The sequence below is a fragment of the Pan paniscus genome, chromosome 12, assembly GCF_029289425.2.
Source record: "Pan paniscus chromosome 12, NHGRI_mPanPan1-v2.0_pri, whole genome shotgun sequence".
Classification (NCBI taxonomy): domain Eukaryota; kingdom Metazoa; phylum Chordata; class Mammalia; order Primates; family Hominidae; genus Pan; species Pan paniscus.
The window spans coordinates 17,035,189-17,060,871 of record NC_073261.2 but is presented as its reverse complement, the minus strand read 5'-3'; the positions used below and the strand labels follow the sequence as shown (position 1 = coordinate 17,060,871).

Sequence of the window (25,683 nt, the reverse complement as noted above, 5' to 3'; positions counted from 1 at the left end):
CCTGTTGAACAGGTCAAGGAGGGACTGTGATCACCTTTAACAATTAGGGGAGGCAGAGTGTATCAGCTAAAGTGCTTGACTGCAGTGGTTTAACTAAAGAGGGGCTTGCTGTTCTCCCCCAATGAGAAGACAGAGGTAGGTAGCCTAGGACTCAGGCTGTGGCTCCATGACAAAGTAGGGCCAGGGCTCTTACTCTCTCCGCCCTCTCTGTCCCCAGGTTGTAGATTGAATTCTGTCCTTGAAAAAGATATGTTCAAGTCCTAACCCGCAGTACCTGTGAATGTGACCCTGTTGGAAATAGGGTCTTTGCAGATGGAATCAAATTAGGTCACACTGGAGTAGGGTGGGCTTTAACCCAATATGACTGCTGTCTTTATAAGAAGAGCAGAGACTCAGGGAAGAAGGCCTTATGCTGGTGGAGGCAGCGATGGGAGTGAAGCAGCGGCAAGCCAAGGAATGTTGGAGACCACTGGCAACCACCAGAAGCCAGAAGAGGAAAGAAAGAACCTTCAGAGGTGGCATGGAACTGCTGACACCTTGATTTCAGACTTCTAGCCTCCAGAACTGCGAGAGAATACATTTCTGTTTTTAGCCACTAGGATTGTGGTAAGGAGTTACAGCAGCCCTAGGGAACCAATATACCTCCATAGTGCAGCCTTTAAAACTGTTCTCAAGGTCACATGGTGGCTGAGTTCCAAGCAGGTAGGTGCAGAAAGGACAAAGAGAAAAAGGCGGTATCTTGTTATCAGGAAAACAGTAGCTTTTACAGAGGAGCTGCCCGGTAGACAACTGCCTGTTCTCATTGGCAAGGGAGGTTACATGTTTAACCCTAGCGGCTAGGGAGTATGGGGAGGTGAGATTTAAAAAAAAAAAATCCATTTTTATATATAAAAATTATATAATATATAAATGTATAATAATATATATTACATATAATTTACATGGATTAAAATTAACCAGTTTTAAATGTACAACTAACCAGTTTTGACAAATGCATATGTCATATAACCACCACTAGCATCTGGATATAGGACATTTCTGTCACCCACAAAGTTCCTTTGTGCAACTTTGCAGTCAATCCCTTCCCCCATCCCCAACTCCTGGAAACTACTTATCTTTCTTTCATTGTAAATTTGCCTTTTCTATAATTTAATAGAAATGGAACAGCATAGGTTTGTTCCTCTTTATTGTGAAGTGGTATTCGTTTGTGTAGGTGTATACAATTTGTTTACCCATTAAGCAGGTGGTAGATGTACGCACTGATTATCCGTGTTGGCTATTATGAATAAAGCTTCTGTGAACAATTTTATATGTGACTTTATGTGGACATATGTTTTTGTTTATCTTGTGTAAATACCGAGGGGTGGAATGGCTGGGTTCTTCTATAGGTGTAGGTTTAACTTAATCAGAAATTGCCCAGCTGTTTCTAAAGTGGCTGTGACATTTCACACTCCCATCAGCAATCATTTTAGTTGCTGCACATCCTCACCAATACTCGGTTTTGCAAGTCTTACTCATCTTAGCCATTTTGGTGGGTGCGTAGTACCTTCTCATTGTGGTCTTAATCTGCATTTCTCAGATCTTCTTCATGTGTTTATTTGCCGTTCATTTTGTCTTCTTTGGTGAAGTGTGTGTTCAGATTTTCTGCCCATCTGTTAAACTGGGTTTTGTTTTCCTACGACTGAGCTGTAGATGTCTTTATAAATTCTGTACAGAAATCCTTTATTATATGAGATTGCATAGATTTTTGCTTCATCCATTACCTGCCTTTTCATTTGCTTCACAGTGTATTTAAATTTTGAAAAAATTCAAAATTTGTGTCTTATCTCACCAAATGTAAACCAAGGTCACTAAGACTTTCTGTTATGTTTTCATCTAGAAACTTTGTAGATTTAGTGTTTACATTTAGGTCTGTGATTCACTTTGGGCTAGCTTTTGTATATGGTATGAAGTAAAGGATAAGGTTCATTTATTTCTTTGTTTTTTCATGTGGATGTTCAATTGTTTTAGTGCCATTTGTTGAAAAATTGTTTTCCCCTCATTCAATTACCTTGGTACCTTTGTAGAAAATCAGTAGACCATATACATCTGTGGCTCTGTTTCTGAACTCTCTACTTTGTTCTATTCACTCATGTTTCTATCCTTACCCCAATACCGTACTGTTGCGTTTACTATAGCTTTATAGGAAGCCTTAAAATGAGGCAGGATGAATCCTCCAACGCTTCTTTTCTCAAAATGGTTTTGACTCTTCTAGGTCCTCTGTATTCTCTTACAAATTTTCTCATCAGCTTGTATGGTTCTACCATACTCACACACAATAAGGTCTGCTGGCATTCATTTTGATTGGCATCGTGTTGCATCTATAGATCAATATGGGGAGAAGTGACATCTTAGCAATATCGAGTTCTCTGACCAATGAACACAATCTATAGTTCTCCTTTTTTTTAAGTGGTCTTTTAAAATTTCGTTCTGCGAAGTTTTTTTAGTTTTCATGCATAGATATTACATTTTATAAAATATAAAATATATTTTGTAATATAAAAATAAAATATATTTTATAATATAAATATAAAATACATTTTATATTTATAAATATAAAATACATTTTATATTTATAAATATAAAATACATTTTATAATATAAATATAAAATACATTTTATAATATAAATATAAAATATATTTTATAATATAAATATAAAATATATTTTATAAAATGTATCCTTAAGGATTTCACATTTTTGATGCTATTGTAAATGGCATTTTTATTTTGAGTTCCAGTTCATTGCTAGAATATAGAAATACAATTGATTTTTGTATATCAATCTTGTACTTTGTGCCTTTCTTTAACTCAGTAGTTCCAGTAGCTTTGTTGCCAGAAGATGGGCCTTGATTCAAATCCCAAGAGGGGGTTCTTGGATCATGTGCAGGAAGGAATTCAAGGCAAGTCACAGTGCAGTGAGAAGAGATCATTTATTGAAAACTACTCAGTTACAGAGTAGGGTGTCCTCAGAAAGCAAGAGGAGGAATGTGCAGTCTTGGTGTTTTGTTGTTGTTGTTCGGTTTTTGTTTTCGTTTTTTTTAAGATAAGGTCTCCCTCTGTTGCCCAGGCTGGAGTGCAGTGATACGATCATGGCTCACTGCACCTTGACCCTCTCATGCTCAGGTGATACTTCCACTTCAGCCTCCCAAGTAGCTGAAACTACAGGCACCCACCATCACGCCCAGCTAATTTTTGTATTTTTTGTAGAGACGGGGTTTCACCATGTTGCCCAGGCTGGTCTTGAACTCCTGGGCTCAAGTGATCCACCCACCTCAGCCTCTAAAGTGCTGGGATTACAGGCGTGAGCCACCACGCCTGGGCCATCTTTGTTTTAAACCCTTCTTATACAGGGGTCTTATCTTTGTAAAGGCTAAGCTAAGTTCTGTCTATGTGTGGGAGAGCTGACAGCATGGCAAAATTTACTATTCTGTTGATTTAAAGAAAATTATTCTTTTTTTTTTTTTTTTGAGACAGAGTTTCACTCTGTCACCCAGGCTGGAGTGCAGTGCCATGATCTCGGCTCACTACAACCTCCACCTCCTGTGTTCAAGCGATTCTTCTGCCTCAGCCTCCCGGGTAGCTGGGACTACAGGTGTGTGCCACCACACCCAGCTAATTTTTGTATTTTTGGTAGAGACAGGGTTTCACCATATTGGCCAGGCTAGGCTCGAACTCCTGACCTCGTGATCTGCCCGCCTCAGCCTCCCAAAGTGCTGGGATTACAGGCGTGAGCCACCGCACTTGGCCCCTTGTTTTTTTTATTGAATAAGCACCTCAAAGCATAAATATAATTATCTTAAAATCATATATTGTTATGGTTATTGAGACATCTGGACTTTCCTTTGTTGTAAGATTGTGTTCTTTCAGGTACATTTAAGCTGTTTTCTCAACTGTAAACATCTTATGACCATGGTTCATGACTGGCAAGGAATGTGCCTTGCTAGTTTTAAGATGGAGTTGATTTTAAAATGATGTCACCTTGGTTCTCCTGTGCTCCTATTTCTCTAACAGCTTTATTATATATTTCTTAGGCTGGGCACAGTGGCTAACACCTGTAATCCCAGCAACTTTGGGAGGCCAATGCTGGCAGATCACTCGAGCCCAGGAGTTTGAGACCAGATCCAGCAACACAGCAAGACCCTATCTCTACTGAAAATTCAGAAGAGTTAGCCATGCATGGTGTTGTGCACCTGTAGTCCCAGCTACCCAGAAGGCTGAGGTTGGGAGGATTGCTAGAACCCAGGAGGTGAAGGCTGCAGTGAGCCATGATCGTGCCACTGCAGTCAAGCCTGGGTGACAGGAGTGAGACCCTGTCTCAAAAATAAATAAAGAAATAAATAAATATTTCTTAAGATTTTTCTACATAGACAATCATGTCTTTTTGAGTGGAGTCAGTCTTACTTACTCCTTTTTGTTTGTTTTGGAGTTTTTTTGAGACAGGGTCTCACTGTGTCACCCAGGCTAGAGTGCAATGGCATGATCTTGGCTCAGTCTACCCAGGCTCAAGCAATCCTCCCACCTCAGCCCTCTGAGCTCCTCGGCCTCCCAAAGTGCTGGGTTTACAGGTTTAAGCCACTGTGCCTGGCCTACTTATTCCTTTTTAATCTCCTTTAATTTCCTTTTCTTGCCTTATTGCCCTGGCCAGAATCTCCATTTTGGTGTTGAAAGGAAGTGCTGATAACAGACATCCTCATCTTCTTCTTGAACTTAAGGGGAAAGCACTCAGCCTTTACCTTTAAGTATGATGTTAGCTGACATTTTTTGTAGATCCTCTGCAGGAAAGTATTTTTTTAATTGGCTGTATGGCTGCCCAAATCTATTTGAGGCTTTTCAAGAAAAGAAAGGCGAATGGATATGGGGAAACTTCTTTGTGCATTCAGCTCTTTGTCTTAGCTGTGTGATGCTTTATCAGGAAATAGTCATATCTTTTCATTCAAAGATTTAAGTATGGGATGTTGTTGATATTAAATGTGACCATGTGTGATCATCCATCTTTATAAACAGCATGCTTGGGAGGGGCAGGTTTTGCCAGGGAACTAACTCACTCTCAGTCCATTGGGAGGCAGTGTAGCCCATGGTTAGGGATGTGGGCTCAGAGGCCTGGGCACCCTGTTCCAACTCAGCTCTGCAACCTTGTCCAAGTTATTGAACATTTCTGTGTTGCAATTTCCTACCTGCAAAATGAAGGTCTTAATAAAATCTACTTCCAGGGCTTCTGAAGACTTAATGAGCAAATACAATTAAGTGCTTAAAACAGAGCCTGTTTTCTGGTGCATTTTTAAGAAGGGCTTAGTTGGCATAAGACTGTATTTACACATAGGTTTTCAGTAGCATGTTTATTGCCTGAAGCAAAGAACAGCCATATCATTTTTTAAATCCCCTCCTGGAACCTCGTATTAAGGTTTTTTTAAGATGAGAGAGTTGATTTCTGTTGTTTCACAATATTGTTTGTGCAATACATATATTTTAAAATCTTGTGCATTGCATAGGCAATTAGAGGGTTATAATGGTTGCCAGCAATACTCTCGAAGTTAATGCTGTCTCTGCACTTGGAGGCCGAGCCAGAATTTGACCTTCTGATGTGTTCGTTTTGACCACTTGACAGCAGAATGGTGTGTAGAGCCTACACTGCTCCTAGGTCAGCCCATCTGGGCGTGAGGATCACTGTGAAGCCCGCAGTTGGCTTCAGCCTCTTATTTCCTACCAATAAACTCTAATTCAAGGGGACAGAGGCTTCTCAGTCAGTTGCTTTCCTATTCTAGGAATGCTGCCTTTCCATCAGCATGCCCCAAGACCTGGGTGCTCTTCTTCCTGCCTGGGGCGGGTCTGGAGGTGGGGCCAGGGAGCCTCTTGCCAGCAGGGGTGAGGTTACACTGAGCCTGCTCCAATGTCCTGCAACAGCACCAAGATATTGACATATAAGGAAGAGCACTTAGGAGCTGGGGGCTGGTAGGCCTTCAAGGGGCCTTTCCTCTTCACTTGAACTTGTTGTTGTTGTTTTTTTTTCCTTTTTCCTCATACTCTGAGGGGTGCAGTCGTAGCCAGCTTTGCACAGGGCTTTCTGCAAAGTTTCCCACCTGAAGTCCCTTCTTCAGGCAGGGGTCTGCATTGCACAGCCAGTTAGTTTTCTGTCCCTGGTTTTCTTTTGATCGGGCCAGTGAAAAACTTACTCTACACATTGAGTTAAAAAAAAAAAACAATTAAAAAGTGCCCTTGATTCTATTTGGATACACGTGCACAGTGTTTTACTCTTCTCTGCCTCCCATGCAATGGTGGGGGATAGTCGGTGCATGATTAGGAGGTTAAACCACATTAACTGGGATTTCCTGGTGGTGTCCTTTACGGTGGAATGGGTAGAGCTTCAGCATCTCCTTCCAGAACTTCCAGAAGTGTCTGGCCAGCTCTTGTCCTCCCCCTGCCAAGATGTTCTGCTGCAGGCTGTTCCCTGAGAGTTGCATGCATCTGCCACACCCTTTCAGTTGTAATTGTGACACCAGCGCAGAGAGAGATCAATTCAGGGAGCAAAGCAGACATTATCCTTTCCCTCGATTGTCATGAGATGCCCCAGTTAGGTGTGGATCCCGAGGCACCCATGACATTGTCCTCCAAACTGTGCCTGCGGCCCCAGGTGATGTTGCTAAATTATACATGGGTAGAGGCTTTCAGCAGCGCTGTTTTTCCACCGGAGCACAAAGCACTGTGTTACAGGAGGGATTTTACATGTGGATCTCCAGGCCCCGCAGAAACCGCAGAGCTACAGGGAAGCAAGTAACTATTTAACTGAGAGGGCACGTCAGGGTGTGAGTTTAATACAAATGAGAAGCAGATACATTGAGTGTAACTTTCTATTTGAGTTATTTCCTTGAGCACAAAAAAAAAAATGCTAAAAGTTTAAATATTAAACCCATGTGGTTTTCGAAACAAAGAAAGTCAAGAAGGAACAAAGAAAAGTTTTACGGGCCACATTTAACTCTCCTGTCTGGTCAGATAAGAATCTGAGACCTTCAGCTCCTCCTAAATGACGGTAATTACTAGTTTTGTGATTCGGTATCTTTCTGTTCTCTGTGCCTTCTTCATTCTTATTTTACTCTAGTTATATTAATATGTCCTCACTTCCCTCCAACTAAAACACAAAGCAAAGAAAAAAGACTCGCTTCATTAGAGTGATTGAAAGACTATCTTGCACAGAGTAGATGCAGAAAAGCTATTTGTCAGATGCATAAATGACATCCCCATCACTCTGGATCCTATCTCCAGGTTTATGTTAATTCCTCACATATATCAAACATGGCAGCTACCCAGTGCCAATTCTTGAGACATAACATGTTTGAGAAACACTTTGGAAACAAATGGAAGCTCCTGACTGCAAGGGAAGGAAGGAGGGAACGTGGGCTGGTTATGTTGAGGATTAGATTCAAGTAGTTTGTTCTGGTATTTTGAATTCTTCAGGCAGTAAGTGACCCAATCAGAACAGCCTCACTTGATCCGTGCCTGCGTTCTCCCCTTCACGTGTTTCTCTAACGTCTGTGACCTCCATTAGTATAAATTAATATAAGCATGGAAACAGGGCTTCTCTACATGTATGATATTTATTCATCTAACAAGCAGTTTTTGCAGGTCACAGAGGCCAGCCTACAGAAGGTTCTGCACTGTGTCCATGCTTAATGTTGTACTGAAAATTTGGATGTTTGCCGTCTGTCTTGCTATTAAGTTAGACTCTCTCACAGTATCCTCAATGGTGATTTTTCTTCTGTCGATTGGACAGGTAAAGACCAAGAAGGAGGATTTTTTCCATGCCTGGAACTCATGTCTGCACCACGTGGCTTCTCTGTCCCTGGCACACACTCACCGAGGTCAGTTGGCTCCTGTTGAATATTTGTAATTGAGTGACTCAGGGGTCTACGGGTCCCTGGAGACACAGCTCTGCAGGGAAAGGACAGTCCCAACACACAGGGAAGGGACAGTCCGTGTGTTGAATTTAGGGCCCCAAGTGACTTACACAGACTTGAAGCTTGTGGTAAATCAACTCCCAACTTACTAGGAACACTGACCATATGACACCCACAAAGCCTGATGCTCAACCAGTCAGAAACAGCTCACTTAACACAACCTGACAATCACACAAAGCACTTGACAGGAGCCAGTTGGCAAAATGCCTGTCCCTCAGAAGTGGCCCTCTGCCTGACCATGATCTCATTCCTAAACGGGAGGGTGTGCACACAGATAAAGTGAGAGTGTTTTAACAGGGGTCCTGCCTGAGGAATTTCAAGTACCAGAATTACTTAAACCTAATCATCAAATTAGCAAGAAACTGGGTCAACCTTCTAAAGCAGTGGTTCTCAACCAGGGGCAATTTTGCAATGTTTGGATGTTTGGCAATGTTTAGAGACATTTTTGGTTGTCACACTGAGAGGGGTAGTGCCACTGGTGCGCAGCGGGTGGAGGCCCGGGGTGCTGCTCACATGCTACAGGGCACAGACCACTCCCCTGCAACCAAGAATTGTCTAGCCCCAAATGACAGTAATGCTGAGATTGAGAAACTTGAGTATTCATTTTGGCTTCCGTCGACCAAAATAGCAAAATAAAATGAAACACTGAACGCCAAGTAAGATCCATGACAGCTTATCATTGAAATTATTGTTTAATTTCAAGAATCATCAGTTTGTTTATCATCATGCCCTGATCTATGGGAAGAAGCTGTTAAAAGAGAAAGGCCAGCCCTTCACTGAGTTGGTAGCTTTATGTGATTTTTCATCACACTGGGTCACTGCTGGCCCTAGGAGGGCTGGGTTTGGTCATACCACAGCTTGCATCTGGGGCACTATCTCATGGGATGGAGATGGGCTCCTCGGTGGGATCAGGGCAGGTATTATGGCCAGGAACCTAGGAGTGTGCCTGCATCCAACACAACCTCCCAGCCTGACCATCCCCCTTCCTCCCTAACTGGGCAGTTCCAAAAGAGCAAAGTGCATGTGATTCAGTGCCATGTGACTATACCTGCAGGAATGTGTGGGAGCCGCCCTAGGAGCTCTGATGAGAGCTGGATTGGAGTGAGTGCTTTAGGCTCAGACTGAGCCCAGCTTCTTCCTTCCTTCTAAGGACCAGCTCTTGGGACCTTGCACCTTTGGGTGAGCCTCCTAACACAGGGCTCTGGAGTAAATGTGCCAAGAGCACAGGTTTCTGATGGGACGGGAAGCAGGGGCCCCATGGGAACACCTCCCCAGAGACTGGTCTCCACCCAGTGACCACACTCTGAAATGACCATGACCGCATTAGCCTTACTGATTCTGACTGAGTTCCACTTTCTGCTTCCTGGGACATGGAGGAGGAGCAAGGAGAGGGACCAGGAGCATCAGGGACTATGTATGGGTCATGAAGGCACAGGATTGGGTCCCCTCATTTGCAGACTCAACATTTTTAATGTATTGCCCACTCACAGTGTATCAGGCTCAGAGAAACTGACTTATCTTAATTGGACTCAAAAATGAGTCATATTTAAATCTAAATGCCAGTTTATTCATCAGAAATAAAATCCAACCACCAAGTCATCAGTACGTGCCCTATCTGTTCTACGAGCATATCTTCAGATAGAATTCAGTTATAATTAGGAGGTTGCAGGAAGTCACACTATCAAGACAGCTCGTGCCCTCAGGCCTGGCTGGAGATCTGAGTGTCCCCTGTGACCTGCTCCAGACCCTGGAGCCCACGGTGTGTCTACTTCCCTGGACTATCTCCATACACTCAGCATCAACCTCATTCCTGTAAGAAATTTATGTAAACCACCCTTCTTCTGTTGGTGGGTTATTTCTTCAGATTTGCTCATCGGGCTGAAACATATCTGGGGTATGAAACAGCACTTGAGACAGCCTGATTGAAGGCGATTGTGTCTTGGGCCTTCTCATTCACTGTAGGTAGACTAGTACTGGCTTCACTCTCAGGGGTGGTGTGGCCCTGGCTCCTCCCTCTGGGCCCCTACGTACTGACCACAGATATCGCCCTTCCTGGGACATGAGGATGGACTATATGGACTCCAGGTGCAAAACTTCTAAACATTCAGAAATGTGATCAAGTTTGAAAAGGAAGGGGGAAGTCAAAGAATCACTGCACAATTAATTTCACCTTAGAAACACGATAGCTGAGCCTTGGGCTGCACAGCCTGCTTGCTGAGAGCACAGTGGAGCTTAGTGAGGACTGAGGATGGGGGCTCTGGAGCCAGGTCACCAGGTTCAGATCCCGGCTTTACCTCTACCAGCTGTGTGACTGTGAGTGAGTTACAAACCCTCTCTGAGCTTCAGTTTCTTCCTCATTTATAAAATGTAGAGAGCATGATATTTACCTCGTGGGGCTGTTGGAAAGATTAAATGAGACAACGCTCCAAAGCTCTTGCCTTTGCATCTGGCTATTTGTTAATGTTTAATAAAACCTTTTTATTACCGCTAATCACTACTCTAGGAAAACCTTAGTTCTTATAACCAAAGTAGAACATTTTCGACCTTGTTCCTTAAAGGGAAGAAAAAGAGGAAAATGAAACAGGTTAAGTCTGAGTGTATGAGGTCTTCACACCCGGAGAAAATATCAAGGATTTGATGATGGCACAGTACAAAATAAATCCAAATCAACCCTGAACCTTTTATTGGTTCATAACCACAGTAGCACAAGTGATTATTTTCAGGAAACTGGCTTCAGGTTCAATGTCAGATAAAGAGGACTTGGAAGTATAAAGAAAGTAATGGAAGAAAAATCATAAGAATTAGTTCAATGACAGCCTTTAGAAAGCCCAGGAATGTTTTGAAATCGAGAAATCCATCTGTAATGAGGAGGTCTGTACAGAACGGGTCCTAAAGATAAGGATGCACTAAACATAAAACTAGCCAGTAAAATTTCACCAGCGTGTCATTACATTCAAATAGCATGTTACCCTCTGGCAGAGGCCTCCAGGGGATGGGAGAAGTAGAAGGAGCCCATCCGTCTTCAGTGACCAGACCCAGATGTTGCCTTTGGAGCCTTTTGAAGGAAGAATGCATAGGAAGGAAGAGAAGGATCAGTCTGTTAAAGCACAGTCCTTTTTTTTTTTTTTTTTTTGACACAGTCTCGCTCTGTCGCCCAGGCTGGAGTGCAGTGGCATGATCTCTGCTCACTACTCTGGGGACTACAGGTGCCCGCCACCACATCCAGCTAATTTTTTGTACTTTACTAGAGACGGGGTTTCACTGTGTTTGCCAGGGTGGTCTCAATCTCCTGACCTCGTGATCTGCCTGCCTCGGCCTCCCAAAGTGCTGGGATTACAGGCGTGAGCCACCTTCCCCGGCCTAAAGCACAGTCTTAATGTCACCCCAGGTGACAATGAACTCAGAATGTAGCCATTTTTTTTAGGAACAAATGGAAAAACACCTTCTGGCATCTGTCTCCGTTTGTCACCTGAAGACTAGGGAAAACCATGTTTGAAATAAAAATGTTAAGCAGTCTCTGGTGGTTTCCGTAGTGAGATGTAACTGTTACAATGATAAATCGTTATTTTTCTGTGATACACATTTTTGTCTTGCCCTAGAAAGTGCAGCTCTGAAGCCTTGGTGCTGTCTGAACCCCTAAGGGTGTACCAATTCCTAAACAAAAAAGGAGAAAGGAGGCACTTTTATTAAATAAATTACATCCACTACTTTCCAGCTCTGTGCAGAATTGTCTCTTGCTTTTCTCATTCTCGAAGCTTGTGAGTACTTCTCATTATGCAGCAGGAAGTCCTCTTTCTGGTTCTTAATAAAGTGACTAATAATTTAGAATGTTCATATTAAGAGCAGGTTGTAATTATAATTAGAATATATAATAATGTGGATTTCTGCCTATTGGGGATTAATTTCAGACTCCTCTCGAGGATGTATTTGTTTTGAAACAAGACTTTCTTTGTTAATAACAACATGATCGCATGCATTATTAAAGCATTATTTCTGTATGTTATCCACTAGTGCTTGTTGTAGTATTCTTCCCGGGATCAGCATTTTCCTCTCAGTTGTTAGTGGGGCTATTCTTTATATAAACTACATTCACCTTGATTTAGCTTTAGCTTTGGCATTCATCCTCTAGGGAATTACGGGAATATCCCTACCGCCTCCTCAAACGTGCATTACATTATGCAAGCTCAGATACACAAAATGCCACAACATCAGCCGGTAGTCCTGTGTGAATCTAGGTACTTGCCCCTTTTCACCCAACTAAATCCAAGATCATGAAGGACAAACCCGACTTGGGGTAGAACCAGAAGTTGTAAGACAACACTTCTCATTCTTTGACTGTTGGGTTTCTGCAGTGTTTTTCTGTTACTACTGGAGGTGGAGGCCTGGAGGGGAGGGGAAGAGTGGGAGGACCAGAGGTGCTAGTTGGCTGTGACACCTGTGTGCCTTCTCCCAAGTACCCATCTGCTGGTGTGTCTAACTTTAGAGAAGTCTCATGTGGCCCCACACAAGTGGCCTGAGGGAGGGAGGGAGGGAGGGAGGGAGGGAAGGAGCCCTGGGTGCCACTGCCCCTGCTTCTGGCCCCCGTCTTTGTCTAGCACCCGTTAAATGTGTGGGCAGTGGAAACCAGTGAGAAGGTCTGTTGCACCAAGAATAGGCAGATGGAATTCACTGCCAAATCCCAGTAGACCCAGCATCTTGGAGGTCCCAACATTGGGGAAGAGAAGGAATGTCCCCTGGCTTTGTTTTCTCTACTTCAGTCACACGGCCGAATCCTAGGCCTATGAGCAGTGCCTGTAGGAAAAAGGTGAACCTGGGAGTTGAGAGTCACCATTTCAGAGTGTGTGTGATGGCTGGGAGCAGCCTGGGGAGTCGAGGGAGTCCAGGGACACTGGGTCTCTGATGCTTGAGGTCTGGAAATCCAGGAGCTGGCAGAATATGGAGGGACACGAAAGTGAGAACTCACCTTCTGACTGTACTCACACACAAAATTGCTTTGAGGGAGAGCGACGAAGCTGGTGGCCAATTGGAAGTCGGAGGGAGGCGCCTGGTGAAATGGAGACCAGCAGAAGTAGGAGCATGGAGGTCCCTTGTGCTAACATCAAGGAGGGCTCTTAGACAAAAAAGATGAGAAGGAAATTTGACTGGATGGAAGCATCGTAGTATGTAAAAATCTGGCAGAGCATGCCACTTTGCCAAAGTGGATTTTAATTTCATGGCACATTGGCCAAGAGACATGGGAAGAGAAGGTTTAAGAACACAGACTGCCCAACATGCTAGTAGCTCTGTGAAAAGCTCTCCTCTGACATCCTGCAGGTTGTGCCCATCGGTCTTCATGCTGGGGTTCCCTCCCCAAGCTTCTCCATCTCCACAAGCCATGTAGTTGAACTTCAGGTTTGGGTCAGCTGAGCCCTAAGAAGACCCCAAATGCTGTTTTCTGAAGAAGTGCTGTCACACCCCTGAACTTGGGAGCTTGTCCCTGAAGAAAGCTGTCTTTAGAGACTTCACTGACTCACTCTCCTTTGAAGGAAGTGAGAAATTCTGAGGTGGTTTTTTATCACCAGTGACCTGAAGACTCTGTTGCCCTGGGGAGAGGGGGAAGAAAGGCAAAAGCAAAGTCTGACACCCGAATGATGTGTGTTTTATGGAGGACTCTCAAGAACAGAAGTTAGTGGCTGTACTTGACCTGGATGCTAATGAAATGCCACCCTTTGAGCCCAGTCTAATGGCCAACACACAGCCATCTGTGTAATGATCACAGCCATCACAGCCATCTCCATCTATAGAAAATATTCTCTTTGCCAAAGACTCGCTAAATGCTGGGCCCTTGTAATTTGTTTAATCTCCACAACAACCTTGCAAAGCCCACTGAGGAAACCGAGGCTCAGAGGGGTGAACAACTGCTTGGGGTCACGCGCTAATAAGCTGTGGCATTATGACTTTGCCCTGGGGCCGGTTAACCCTACAGCTTTCCCCAGACAGACAGTGGAGCTCCTCAGCCCCATCCACTGCACTCTCTAAGAGGTTTCTTTCCCACAGATGAATCCCAGAGAATGGGGGTTCTGGTGGTCTTGAGTTTTTGAAAGTCTTTCTTTGTGTATTTATTTATGGTAAAGTTAGCATGGACTGCTTCCTACTACTCTTACTGGATTTGCCTCTGAACAATGCTTCTTGTTTTTTTCTATTTCACAGAGTTTCTGTGAGGATTAAATGAAATAACATGGGTGGAAGCCCTAGGGCCGTATGGAGCAAAGGGAGCCAACATTCAGGGAGGGCTCAGCCTATCAGGCCCTGTGCAAAATATTAGGGACAGAGCAACTCTAATCCCCCACTAGGCAGTGAGGAAGGAACCACTGCCTTCTCAACTTTCATCTGAGGAAACCGAGGCACAGAGAGGTTAATAAGTTGTCTAAGGTCACACAGTTAAAAGAGGCAGAAGGAAGACTCAAATCCCAGCAGGCTGCTACCATCTGCCCATGTTGCAGGGCTCCCAGTGCTCGTTGGAGCTGAATCTGGGAGCTCAGCATTTCTAAAGAAGCAAAATAAAATAAAAAATAAAATAAGCCCTTCCCACTTTTTAAATGTGTTTTTGCTCCTTTGTTTCCCACTCTGTGATCAAAAAATTGTACATTGTATGATGGACTGCAGAGATCTGGTCTACAGCCCCTGTTCATTTAACTTCTAATATCTAAGTAGTTTCAAAATATGGTTACATTAGTACCAAAATTGATGGGCAAAAGTAACACCAAAAGTAAAAAAAGAAATTATTTGCACCAAGTATACTGTATTTGTGAGTTTTCCACTGGGAACAGGATGGAGAATAAGACGTTCTAAATGGTGAATAAAAATAAAAGTATAGGAACTCTTGATTTATCATACACACTCTAGATATAATTTTGTATTTAAAAATATTATTCCATACCACATATTGTAAAGTTAAACATGTTTGCAGTAAACATAAATTTAAATTTAGGTTTTAAAGGACATGTTCTAATCTCACAAAACATTTAGCAAATAACCTTTGAGCTCACATGAGCCACCCACACAAAAACCAAAATGAACTATAGAAAAAAAACATAGAAAAAGCAACTGTCTGTTGACAACCAGATTTTCTTTCAGCTCTTTGAGTTTTTCTTCTATAAATAATCTGTATGTTTCAAATGTGGCCATCTTCTTTAAAGGTGCCTCCTGGCATGTTCTCATTTCAGTATGTCTTAAAAACAAGAATTAAATGTGTAAATCATGGAAACTATTGAGTTTTTGGAGGGGAGTTCTTTAAGATACATGCTTTTTAGATACCAAAAGTGTCAAAATGAAGCATTAAGATGATGTATTATTTCTTCAATGCATCTGTTTATCTTCTGTGAAATCTCAAGTTTGATAAATCACCAGAGATAAAAACATCATTTTTAACCTATCAGAGATCACAAGTGCCAGGAGGAAAAATAGTGCTTTGTCTCCTCTTTATGAATTTACCTCTCTCTTTGCTTATGACTTATGAGATTTTATTTGCAGAGAAAACATAATGCTCTATTAACTTGAAAATGATGGCTTTTACTCGAAACATGAGAACCAAAAAGAAAAAAAAAAAGCAGCATTTATCCTCTGAGATACAATCGTTTAACAAGTTTTGATATCTACTTAAAGTGGCACAGAATGTTAGAGGGGGAATATGTTAACAAGGTAATTAAAAGTGAGGTTTTCACCAGTATTTCACCTTTGTCTACTGACACGTAGAATCTCAGCTCTGGCTTATGAAAGCAGATATTGAATACTTTTGAATTTTTATATAACATTAGTGTAAGTAGAGATTGCTGGCCCCTATCTCTTGTGATTCTTTTTTGCCCCTGAAAATCACTCAGAAGTTCTCCCTTCATTGGCCACCTGGAAAATAAAATAATTCTCATAGATTTTTATAACTATGGGTGAAAATTCTTCTGTGTCCAGGAGTGCAGCAACAAAGGACTTTGTAGTAGAGATGGCTTCTAACCAGTTCTTTCTGTGAGCTAGAAGATTAAAGTGCATGAATCATGCAAGTAGGTTAGTCTAGAAAACATAACATAGCAGAAAAAAATGGCTTTCAAAAATGTTCAAAACAGCTGTTTCTCAGTATGTAAACCAGCTTCTTGGTGCAGTGGATATCAGAGTTCCTTGCCTTGTGCATATTTTATCATTCTTCAATCCTGAGCAGTTTAAGACAAAATAAATTTTATGCAAACCCATTCCAGGCCATGGGCATGCAGTTGAGTTTTTCTAGCAATTGTGCTATTGTAAGGAGACACCCAGGTTCTGCCCTAACACCAGAGGTGCCTAAGGTCGCAGCTGCTCAGGACCTGTGGCAGCTGTGAGCAGCTGAGCTCAGTTTGCTCTGTTCTTTCTTCTTGCAAGAATCACACAGACCATGTTGGTCCTATGGAATAGAATCACAATATTGCCTCAGACCATAGGACCAATACAGCAGAAGGTCCTGAGAAGCTGCGGCTTGCTCCATCTCTCAGCCTCCTACTGCTGCATGAAAAATAAACCTTGTAACTATGGAGCTGCCCCTCCTGAATCTGGCATCTACTCAGTTATCCTTCGGAAACAATCCTGATGTGGAGCACCCTTCCTCATTCCCTTATCCACCCTTCTCGCCCCATATTTGTTGAAGTCCTGCCGTGTGCCAAGGACTGTGTTACACTCCAGGAATAAAAGGTCAGGTATGAAACAGCCCCTGCTCCCAAGGAGCACTGGTGAGAACTGAGTTGAGAGCCCCCGTAGACTAGGAGCCCTGAGAGAACACAGAAGAGACACAAGCTGGGCAGGGGGTGCAGGGTCCACGCGGCTCCCCACGAAGTTCCAGTGAGGCAAGCAGCATTTGAGACTTTGCCTTTTGAAGGGCAGGTAGAATTTAGCTATCTGGAAGGTGGGAAGGACATTCCGAGCAGATGGAAGAACCAGGAGGGAGGCATGAAGTGCGTGGATGACTTGGGAAAGTGCTTGTGGCTTGGTGTGGTCGGGGTGTAGGGCCAATGTGAGGGTGAACAGCAAGGTCCCACAGGGCCTGAGTGCCAAGGCCCGTAGCTGTCATTGTCAACTCCCACTGTCAGTGGGGAGTCTTGGAAAAAGCTTTGGGAAGGTTTTTCAGGTGTGGAGGTGGACAGCTCTGAGGACAGGAACTGAGGAGCAACAGCAGCAGGCCTGCGTGGAGGGGTGGGTTCTGGAGGGCCTCCAGGTGGAGGGTGAGCTATGAGGAAAAGCCAAGGGTGACGAGGGAAGGGCTGCTTCTGGGCACCAAGGTGGAGAGGAGAGAACTGGGTCCAACTCAGCTTGGACGTGTGGCACATGCATGACCTGGGGCCACACATGCAGATGCCGAGACAGGCACGTGGCAGAGAGGACTGCAGGGCCTCATAACATCCAGGTCCTGAGCCTGAGCACTATATTAAATGGGAGGGCGAATCGCTGCAAGGTGGAAAACAGGATCATTGCCACGCATGAGGCAATTGCAGCTGTCCTATCCATTATCTTCCCAATTTAAGTGTGACACTGGAGTCCACAGTGTTTGTTTCCCAAAATTGGCTGACTCTTGTTCCGCTGATGGGACAGTGGTGGTTGTGGTGGCCTCCAGCTAGTGTTAGTGTCAAAGTTGTCCTTCCATGCAGGTGAAGGGGGATCTGCAGGTGGGACAGAGCCGGGCCATGGGGAGGCTCACACTGGCTGCTGGAGATGACACTGGGGAAAAGATGTGGTGACAGTGGCTGCCGCCTCTGGCTGCCCCCGGCTTTACACCTTGCTCTTGGCTAAGACTGGAGCAGGCCCCAGGAAGCAGCCTTTGGCCATGGTGAGCCAAGGCCATGTCAAATAGGGGAGAGCGTGCCACTGTCCACCTGGGGGAGGGCAGCCCCCTGCACACAGGGAGTCCGTGGGCTCCAGAAGGGGTCCAGATGAGCTGCGCCGTCATCTCTTCCTGAGTGAATGGTGCATTTGCCCCAAGCTGAAAGGGCTCTGCCATTCAGGAAAGCAGGTGACCACTGTGCTCTGTTTCCCGACTTTGTGCCTGAGCCAAAGACTACAGATTGTTCCCTTAGCAACCAGCAGAGAGCCCCAAGAAGGAGGATGAATGTCTCGGGTTTGCAATGCCCCCCATGTGGAGAGAGGGCAGCTGCTTTTCTCCCTGAGCCCAGAACACGGCAGGCAGGTTGGGCTCCTTCAGGCCCCCCAGCCCCTTTGGGAACTGCTCACATCTAGGATTTTGCAACCAGTTCTCCACGTCTCACTCCCATGGCGCAGTCTAGAATAAAGACTTCTAAGATGTCAGTCAGCCCCCATTATGTTCCCATCCCTGGGACTGGCCAAACTGGCATTTTGCCTGCCTAGGGAAATACAGTCTTAGTCTTAGTCTTAGTATAGACTCACTTAGTTTATTTGCTTAGAAGGTTTTCAGTACCTCCTATTTGCCAGACTTAGGACTCAGATTATGAGAACCATGTGACGCTTTTCAATCCAGCAGAGGGAATAGGATGTGAACACAGCGCCCACACACACATGGAGCGGGAGAGCCCGTGAGAGGTGCAGGCTCCCTGCACAGCCACAGGCTCCCACGTGGTGTCACAGAAGACCCATTGGTGCTGGGTCTTGAAACATGCATAGGTTCCCGAAGGTGGGGACGTGGCTCTGCAGGATGGGAAGAAGCCATAGAGTGGACAGAAGTGGAGGTGGCAGAGTGAAGGGCTTGAACAGGGAATGACAAGGGGCCTGCCTTATCAGGAGGAAGGTGTTTGGGAGAAAGGCCAAGAAACAATATTGAGAGAATGAGCCTGGAAAAGTGGGCCAGGGTGGGTCGTGAGGTGTGCTGGATGCTACATCATGGAGCTTAGCCTCTGCTGGGCAGCAGTAGCTGGCCAAGGAAGGGAAGGAGTTGGAGAGTGACCATCACACCAGGACTCCCTGGAGGGAAAGTTTCCTGGCTTCGGGGGATGCGGTGCTTTGGAGAAAGAGACCCCAGAGTGGAGCTGGATGGAGGGTGGAGACCAAAACAAGTGGATGTGACCAGCAAGCCAGAGGACAAAGATCTGCAAAGAGGTCGTGGCAGTGGGGGTCGAAAGGAGGGTTGGCATTGGAGGAGCAGTGGCCCATCGCCATCCTGGAGGAAGCCGTCCCTTGGGAAGTGCTGAGATCCCAGTGTTCGGGGCAGAAAACATGTTGAGACTTAGTTGTAGACCAAGTGCTTGTCTGCCAGAGAAGAGATGCATGCTGGCTCCTGTGGGCTTTCAGTCGTGGGGCCAGAGAAAAGGAGGGCCACATGTGTCATGCTCTGCCGCTCTCTGGAACAGAGGTGCTTTCTGACAGGGCAGGCTGGGGGACAGTGAGCAGGGCCCTCACCGTCTCGTGGAGGTCCCCCGAGGGCCAGCTCCACACCCCCCACCACATCTGAACGTGCAGGAGACTGGCTGCACCATGACTGCTGGTTGCGAAGAAGTTAAAGGCCCCTGTCAACCCTCCGTGTTGATTCTGAAAACAAAGCCAGAGTTCTTTCTGCAAAACGAAGCCTTTTTGTTTCTCTCTCTCTCTCTTTCAACATTTCCCTGTTGTGTTATGAAAAAGAGGTGGGTGGGGGACTTCAGAAGCTGTCTGGAGTGGCAGACAGCTCTGCAGGATGAGCTGAGAGCGCCGCAGTCACACACAGGTGGGAGGAGAGGGCTGAGGGACAGTGGGCGCATTGTCCCACCTCGTGGTGCAGTCAGTGGAGAAGGAGTCATCGATAAGGGGCCCCTGGCCAGGAGCCTCAGATATGGCTGCTGGGGAGCTTGACCCTCAAGGGTCTCAAGGAGAGGCTGGTGAGGGGACATGGGGCCCTCTACTTCTGGTGCCAGGGAAGCCTCAGTAAGGGAGGTCGCTGCCTCTAGAGAAGGGTGCCTGGTTCCCAGCAATGCTCAGCCATCAAACTCCTCCAGAGGAACTGTCCATGGAGGGGCAGGTGTCAGCCCCCACGTTTCTGCCACCACTAAGAGGAAGCTGGCTTCCTCATCTTCACTGTAGGTATCTGAGATGAGAGCCACATTTCCCTACCAGACTGAAGCTCAGCTGGTGCAATCTCCTCTTTCCAGGGACCTGGTATTTTAGTGCCAGGTCTTCCCTCCCTACCAGGAAGGAGCCTGCCCCTCCTATGTGGGGCCCAGGGCAGAATTACAAAGCAAGCTTACAACATGTTGAAGAAAATCTACTCTGCCCTCCTGCCCTGACAAATGTAGCTTTGTTCATCCAGAAGGCCAGATTCGAATTAAGAATGCCCAGGCTCCTAGCAGTTATGTGAACTCTGCAGCATGGTGAGAAGCAGCCCCTTGGCCCACCTCTCTCTCATTGCACCTCCAGGTCTACCCTACACTGTGCAGATCATCTGGTCTAGACACTCAAGGTCTGTCCACATCCCTGCAATCAGCTGCCCCTTGGCTACCCCATGGATCTAGAGTGGACACGGCAGTGGTGTGGTTCCCCAGCAGCAACACATCGCAGAAAAGAGGCTTAAGGTATTTGGGTCAGGAAACAAGAGAACTGGTCCCTGGAGGAGTGGGTGCAAGTTCCAGGTGGGCAGTACCCGTAGCCCCATGGGCAGGGCCCTCTAAGGCTTAGCCCCAGGGGCAGGGCCCCTATTATCCAGGGCCCTGGCACAAAGATTGAGAGAGAAGCTGAAAGAACATTCTGAGACAGGATTTCTGAGCCCTGAAGCCCCAGGTACAGGTTGTAGGTCAGGGTCAACTGTACCTGCTAACTTAGTGACAGGTGCCCAATCTGACCAGCAATATTTCAAGAGGAAAATCAGTACAATGGTATTGTGGGTTTGCTTTGTTTTGTCTTCCCCCTTATTCGAAACAGCATATTATAATGAAATTTATTCTAGGTGCAACCATTTCCTTGGATGTTAGGTATCTCCCATTTTGTAAGGTTCTACCTTACAGCAATGACTGCAGGGGATGAGGCCATTGTAGATCATTTACTGCCGACCATTGCAGCAGAGGAAACCTGTTTCATGCTGCTCCATATTTTTTTCTCCCAAATGACCATTGTTTACTTGAATCAGGTGTTTATTTCCCTATGCTTCCTCTCCTTGATCCCCAACCTCAAAGCCACTTGTTATCTAAACGTCTCTGGTTCTCCCTTCTTTTGTCACACAAAGGTGGAAAGGTCCAACCAAGGAGAACTTAACTCTACTCAGACAGGTGGAAGCCTCAGCCTCCCACTACTGACATGAACGGTACTGGGACACTTAGGCGCAGTTGAGACATGTTGAAGCAAGAAAGTGATTCCGCCGAGAGTCCCTTAGGGAGACTCATGCCCCAGGGAGACTTTGCATTTTGTTGGCACTAGTTTGGCTGTGTATCTTATTTTCATTAGGCAGTCGACCCCTTGAATCAGCAACAAAGGTAGAAGAAAGTAGATACGACAAATGCTTTCATTTTGAGGTTTTTTTCCTCCTATTTAAAAGTTGGGGAGGAAGAAGGGAGGGGTCGTGAAATGTCAACTTGTCATGAGGCTTCTCTTGCAAGTTGTCACTGAATCAGCTGTCAGGGAAAGTGGCCGCACAGACCTGTTCTCATAGTGAGTGAGTTCTCATGAGATCTGATGGTTTTATAAGGGGCTTTTCCCCCTTTTGCTCAGCACTGCTTCGTGCCACCACGTGAAGGACGTGTTTGCTTCCCCTTCTGCCATGATTGTAAGTTTCCTGAGGCCTCCCCAACCCTGCAGAACTGTGTCAATTAAACCTCTTTCCTTTATAAATTACCCACTCTCAGGTATGTCTTTATGAAAACCTAATGGTTTTCACCCCCTCTTCTCTTTTGGGATTTGGTAGAAATGAGAGTGGGGTGAGGGGAGAGAGAAACCTGCATTGGCATAGGAGCCTGTGTCACACTGACATCTGGGGTGAGGGGAGAAAAACCGAGACATAGGTGCATGCTGCTTTTGTTGGGCCTCTGTTCTGAAGGTTGGTTTTTGTCATCTGTGTAGAAAGGGCTGTAGGCTGCTAGCCCCATAAAACTCAGCCAGCCCATGAAGGGCACTGGACTGAAGTGTGGCCTTGTGTTCCTACACGTGCACTTCAGTCCAGTTCCACAAAACGGGGTCATGGCTGTGGGCATGCTGGACATCGTGGGGACAGGACAGAGTCTGGGATAGGATCCAAGCCCATCTCCTGCACCCTCTCCTGAGGCCAGGGCAGCCCGGACATCTAAACACTAGAGACTGATTGGGAAAGAAAAACTCCATGTGTCATGTGTCACATCAAGACATCGAACAGGGAACAGGGGAGACTTAGAGAAATCTTTGTACAGGAACCTGAGATGGAGTGCAGACTCACTGCCAGCACCGTTTCTTTACACACAGCCTCACACCTGCTCCAGCAAGTGGGCTCCGGGCTCCACACGTCACTGATGAGGAAGCGAGGCTCAGCAACGCTGTGTGACTTGTCTAAGGACACACAGCTGGAAGTGGCAGAGGGAAGATTTAAAGTCAGGTCTGTCTGATGCCAAATCTGTGTTGAGACTACTCCCCATGCTGGCCCTGGAGAAGGGTGGTATATTAGTTCTTTCTCATGCTGCTAATAAAGACATACCCAAGACTGGGTAATTTATAAAGGAAAGAGGTTTAATTGACTCACAGTTCTGCAGGGTTGGGGAAGCCTCAAGAAACTTACAATCATGGCAGAAAGGGAAGCAAACACGTCCTTCTTCACATGGTGGCAGGAAGGAAAAGTGCCGAGCAAAAGGGGGAAATGCCCTGTATAAAACCATCAGATCTCATGAGAACTCACTATCATGAGAACAGTATGGAGGGTAACCACCCCCATGATTCATTTACCTCCCACTGTGTCCCCTCCCGTGACATGCGGAGATTATGGGAGCTACAATTCAAGATGAGATTTGAGTGGGGATACAACCAAACCATATCAGGTGGGATCCTGGCCAACCTGAGGAGACAGGGAGGGAGTGCATGGCCCAAGATGGAACCCTGCATGAATGGGAGTCAGGAGCCATCAGGGTGGTTTGCACGGGGAAGAGGGGCTAGGCCTGGTGTGGTGAGGAGGAATGCAGGCCATAGGCATAGGGCTCCAGCAGGGCCAGGCTCAGAGTGGTGGCAGCAGTGGGCATGGAGGCTGGGAAAGAGCGAGAAGTTCTCCAGAAATCAAAGTGGCAGCACTACTGTGGGAAAGTGGTGCATCCACGGGACATCATCGTACAAGAGTCAGCAGGCATGGGGTCCTGAGGGAGAAATCAAAGAATCAGGCTCAGTGGCCTGGTGCCTGGAGGATGATAGTCCCACAGAAATGGGAAAAAGTTGGAAAGGGCTGGCTTGGTATGGAAGGCGACTGGCTTGGATCGGATGTACAGAGTTCAAGGTCACTTGAGGTGGGTGCTATGTCGATGATAACGAAAAGTATCACAGTGGAGCCCAGTGCACAGGCAGTGAGAAGTATGAACACAGGGTCACCGCAGAGAGGAGAGAGTGGTCAGTGAGAATCCAGTAGCTCTCTAAGGAAGCAAGTGTTTCAATTTCCCTGACCTGCACTAAGTAAGATTCTAAGTTACAGCATAAACCTTTACCAAATAAAATAGCCACCTTAAAAAGGTGATCTAAAGAAAACCTAGCACCTGAATTTGTAGATTATTCTTTAGCCATCCTCAGACAGTAGTCAGAGATCAATATGTTATCACACCAAATCAGGTCACAGCAAAAGTCCAAAACTGAGGACGGAGTTGAGGGAGAGAGGTCTTGCCTCCAGGGTCTTTCCCAGGCAGGTGTATTCTGAATGAGTGACAGCAAAAGCATTCGTGTAAACTTAACACAGCTTGGGCCCTTATCTCACTGTACAAGTTTCTGCTGAGCCGCTTTTATAGGCAAAGTTAATTTTTAAAAAAGATTAAATTGATGATTCTATGTAATTAACACTGGCTTCAGCCAATTGAAGACTGGGTGGGTATATGCATTGGAGAGCGTGTGGAAGGCAACATTGATCTCTCTATGGATCCCAAGTATGTCTTGACTGGATAAGAGCAAAATTTAAACTTGGAAGAAATAATCAGCACCAGATACAATTGACAGCAGTCAAGATTGCATGGAGTAATTTAGTCAGAGATGAAAGCAGTCTAAGGAATTCTATTTTAGAGTAACATTGAAAACTACAAACAACCTACCCAGACAATATTTTCTTGATGAAAATTCATCATTGCTGATATAGTTCTCTTTAAAATATCTGTATTTGTAGACATGACATCCAGGCATGCTTGAGGTCAAATCATTGCAATCAGACTGTCCCTCAGCCTTGAGGCTGAGTTTAGCTCTGCCCACCTTTGTGGGATCTGCGGGAGTTGGGATGGGACCAGAGGGCAATCAGTGTCTTTATTGGCTGGATGGGTGGGCTTGGGATGTTCAGTTGGAGGACTGAGTTTTGCTCTACTCAAAGACGAGAGGCAGAACTCTTCCCAGCAGAGAGCAATGAAAGGTCATAGAGGGTAAAGAGTGAACGCAGCTTTGAGTATAGCAATCAAAGGCTAATCTAGTTGGGTTAACTTAGGAAAAGCCTTAATGCGTGTCAAATAAGTGGTTTTAAATCTGAGGGTGGCAGAGAATTGTGGGAGCATTTTCAAGCATGAAACAATGTAGTCAACACAGCCTACAGGAGGGCAGTCTGTGAGTTACACCAAAATAAAAATTGGTCACCACGTAAGTGAGCCTTTGATGAGAACCTGGCCATAAATATGAGAAGGGGAATGTAATTTGTGTAAATTTTCTAGATTAACATTCCTAGAGCTTTCATGGCCAATTTCAATTGATTACTAAAACTTTTTTTTTTTTCTCGTAAATCTTCTTGGGTTTCTCTTCCCTATTCTCCTTGAGAAGGTTGGTTGGAGAAAGACGACTTTATATATTTGGGGGAGTTTGTGGGGTTTGAGTCAACACTTGGGGCCATACACCAAGAGAAGAGTTAAAGCCATGGAAATCATGATGGAAGATTGAGATTTTTAAATTAGCACTGTCAAATTTACAAAGGCAGGTGGAGTCTTCTCAATGAAGGTCCCAGGAAATGGAGATAGAGTGTCATCTCTGGGGACAAGATGACCCAAAAGGAAGCTGAACCCAGGACCTCCTGGCAGTTTAGGGAGGAGCTTTGCTGATGGGAATGGCCTTGTACTCTACTGTAATGACTCTATCTGATGGGGTGGAGAAGTCACTGTGCGGGGGCCCCTGACCCATGCAGGGGACAGTTGGGGAGCTCTGCCATGTCACCAAGGAAGGACGGACAGCATGCTATTTACGTCTGTTATAACCACAGTGTCCTCCTTCATATCAGAAGGGCTCTGAGGCAGAAGTGAAGTCATTCATAATTTCCATTTCTTCCCTTCCAGTTACCTTAGAGCAGTTCTCCCTGGCAGTGAAGAGCTGTCCTGACCAAGAGGACCAGACTTTGTTAATGAAGGTAGGTTATCAGATAAAGAACTTATTTCCTAAAGGCTCAGAGCGTTTTTATTGCCCTGAGGAGAGTTTCATTTTTACAAGCGGGAGTAAATTTATCATCTCTGAATCATGTGCTCCAGGGGGATAAGCTTGTCATAGGCGAATTGGAGGGTTGCTGGTTAATGAGCACCACTGCTGCCTGCGGAGTGCGGGAAAGTGACAGGAGAGTGGGTGTCCACACGAGTGGGGAACCTGTTTAACTCTCC

General features: G+C 45.4%; 1 protein-coding gene across 3 annotated transcripts in view; it reads left to right on the top strand.

Annotated features, from left to right (window-relative positions):
• Positions 1-25,683, top strand: part of ACOXL (acyl-CoA oxidase like) — a 388,168-nt gene that overhangs the window by 292,154 nt on the left and 70,331 nt on the right. For 2 of the 3 annotated variants that reach the window (XM_008962870.5, XM_055107423.2), the window contains 2 exons: positions 7,807-7,894; positions 25,369-25,439. In XM_008962870.5, the coding sequence (XP_008961118.3) occupies positions 7,807-7,894; positions 25,369-25,439 (159 nt within the window). The remainder of the gene's footprint in view (positions 1-7,806; positions 7,895-25,368; positions 25,440-25,683) is intronic. The other variant, XR_010109188.1, reaches the window with a different exon arrangement.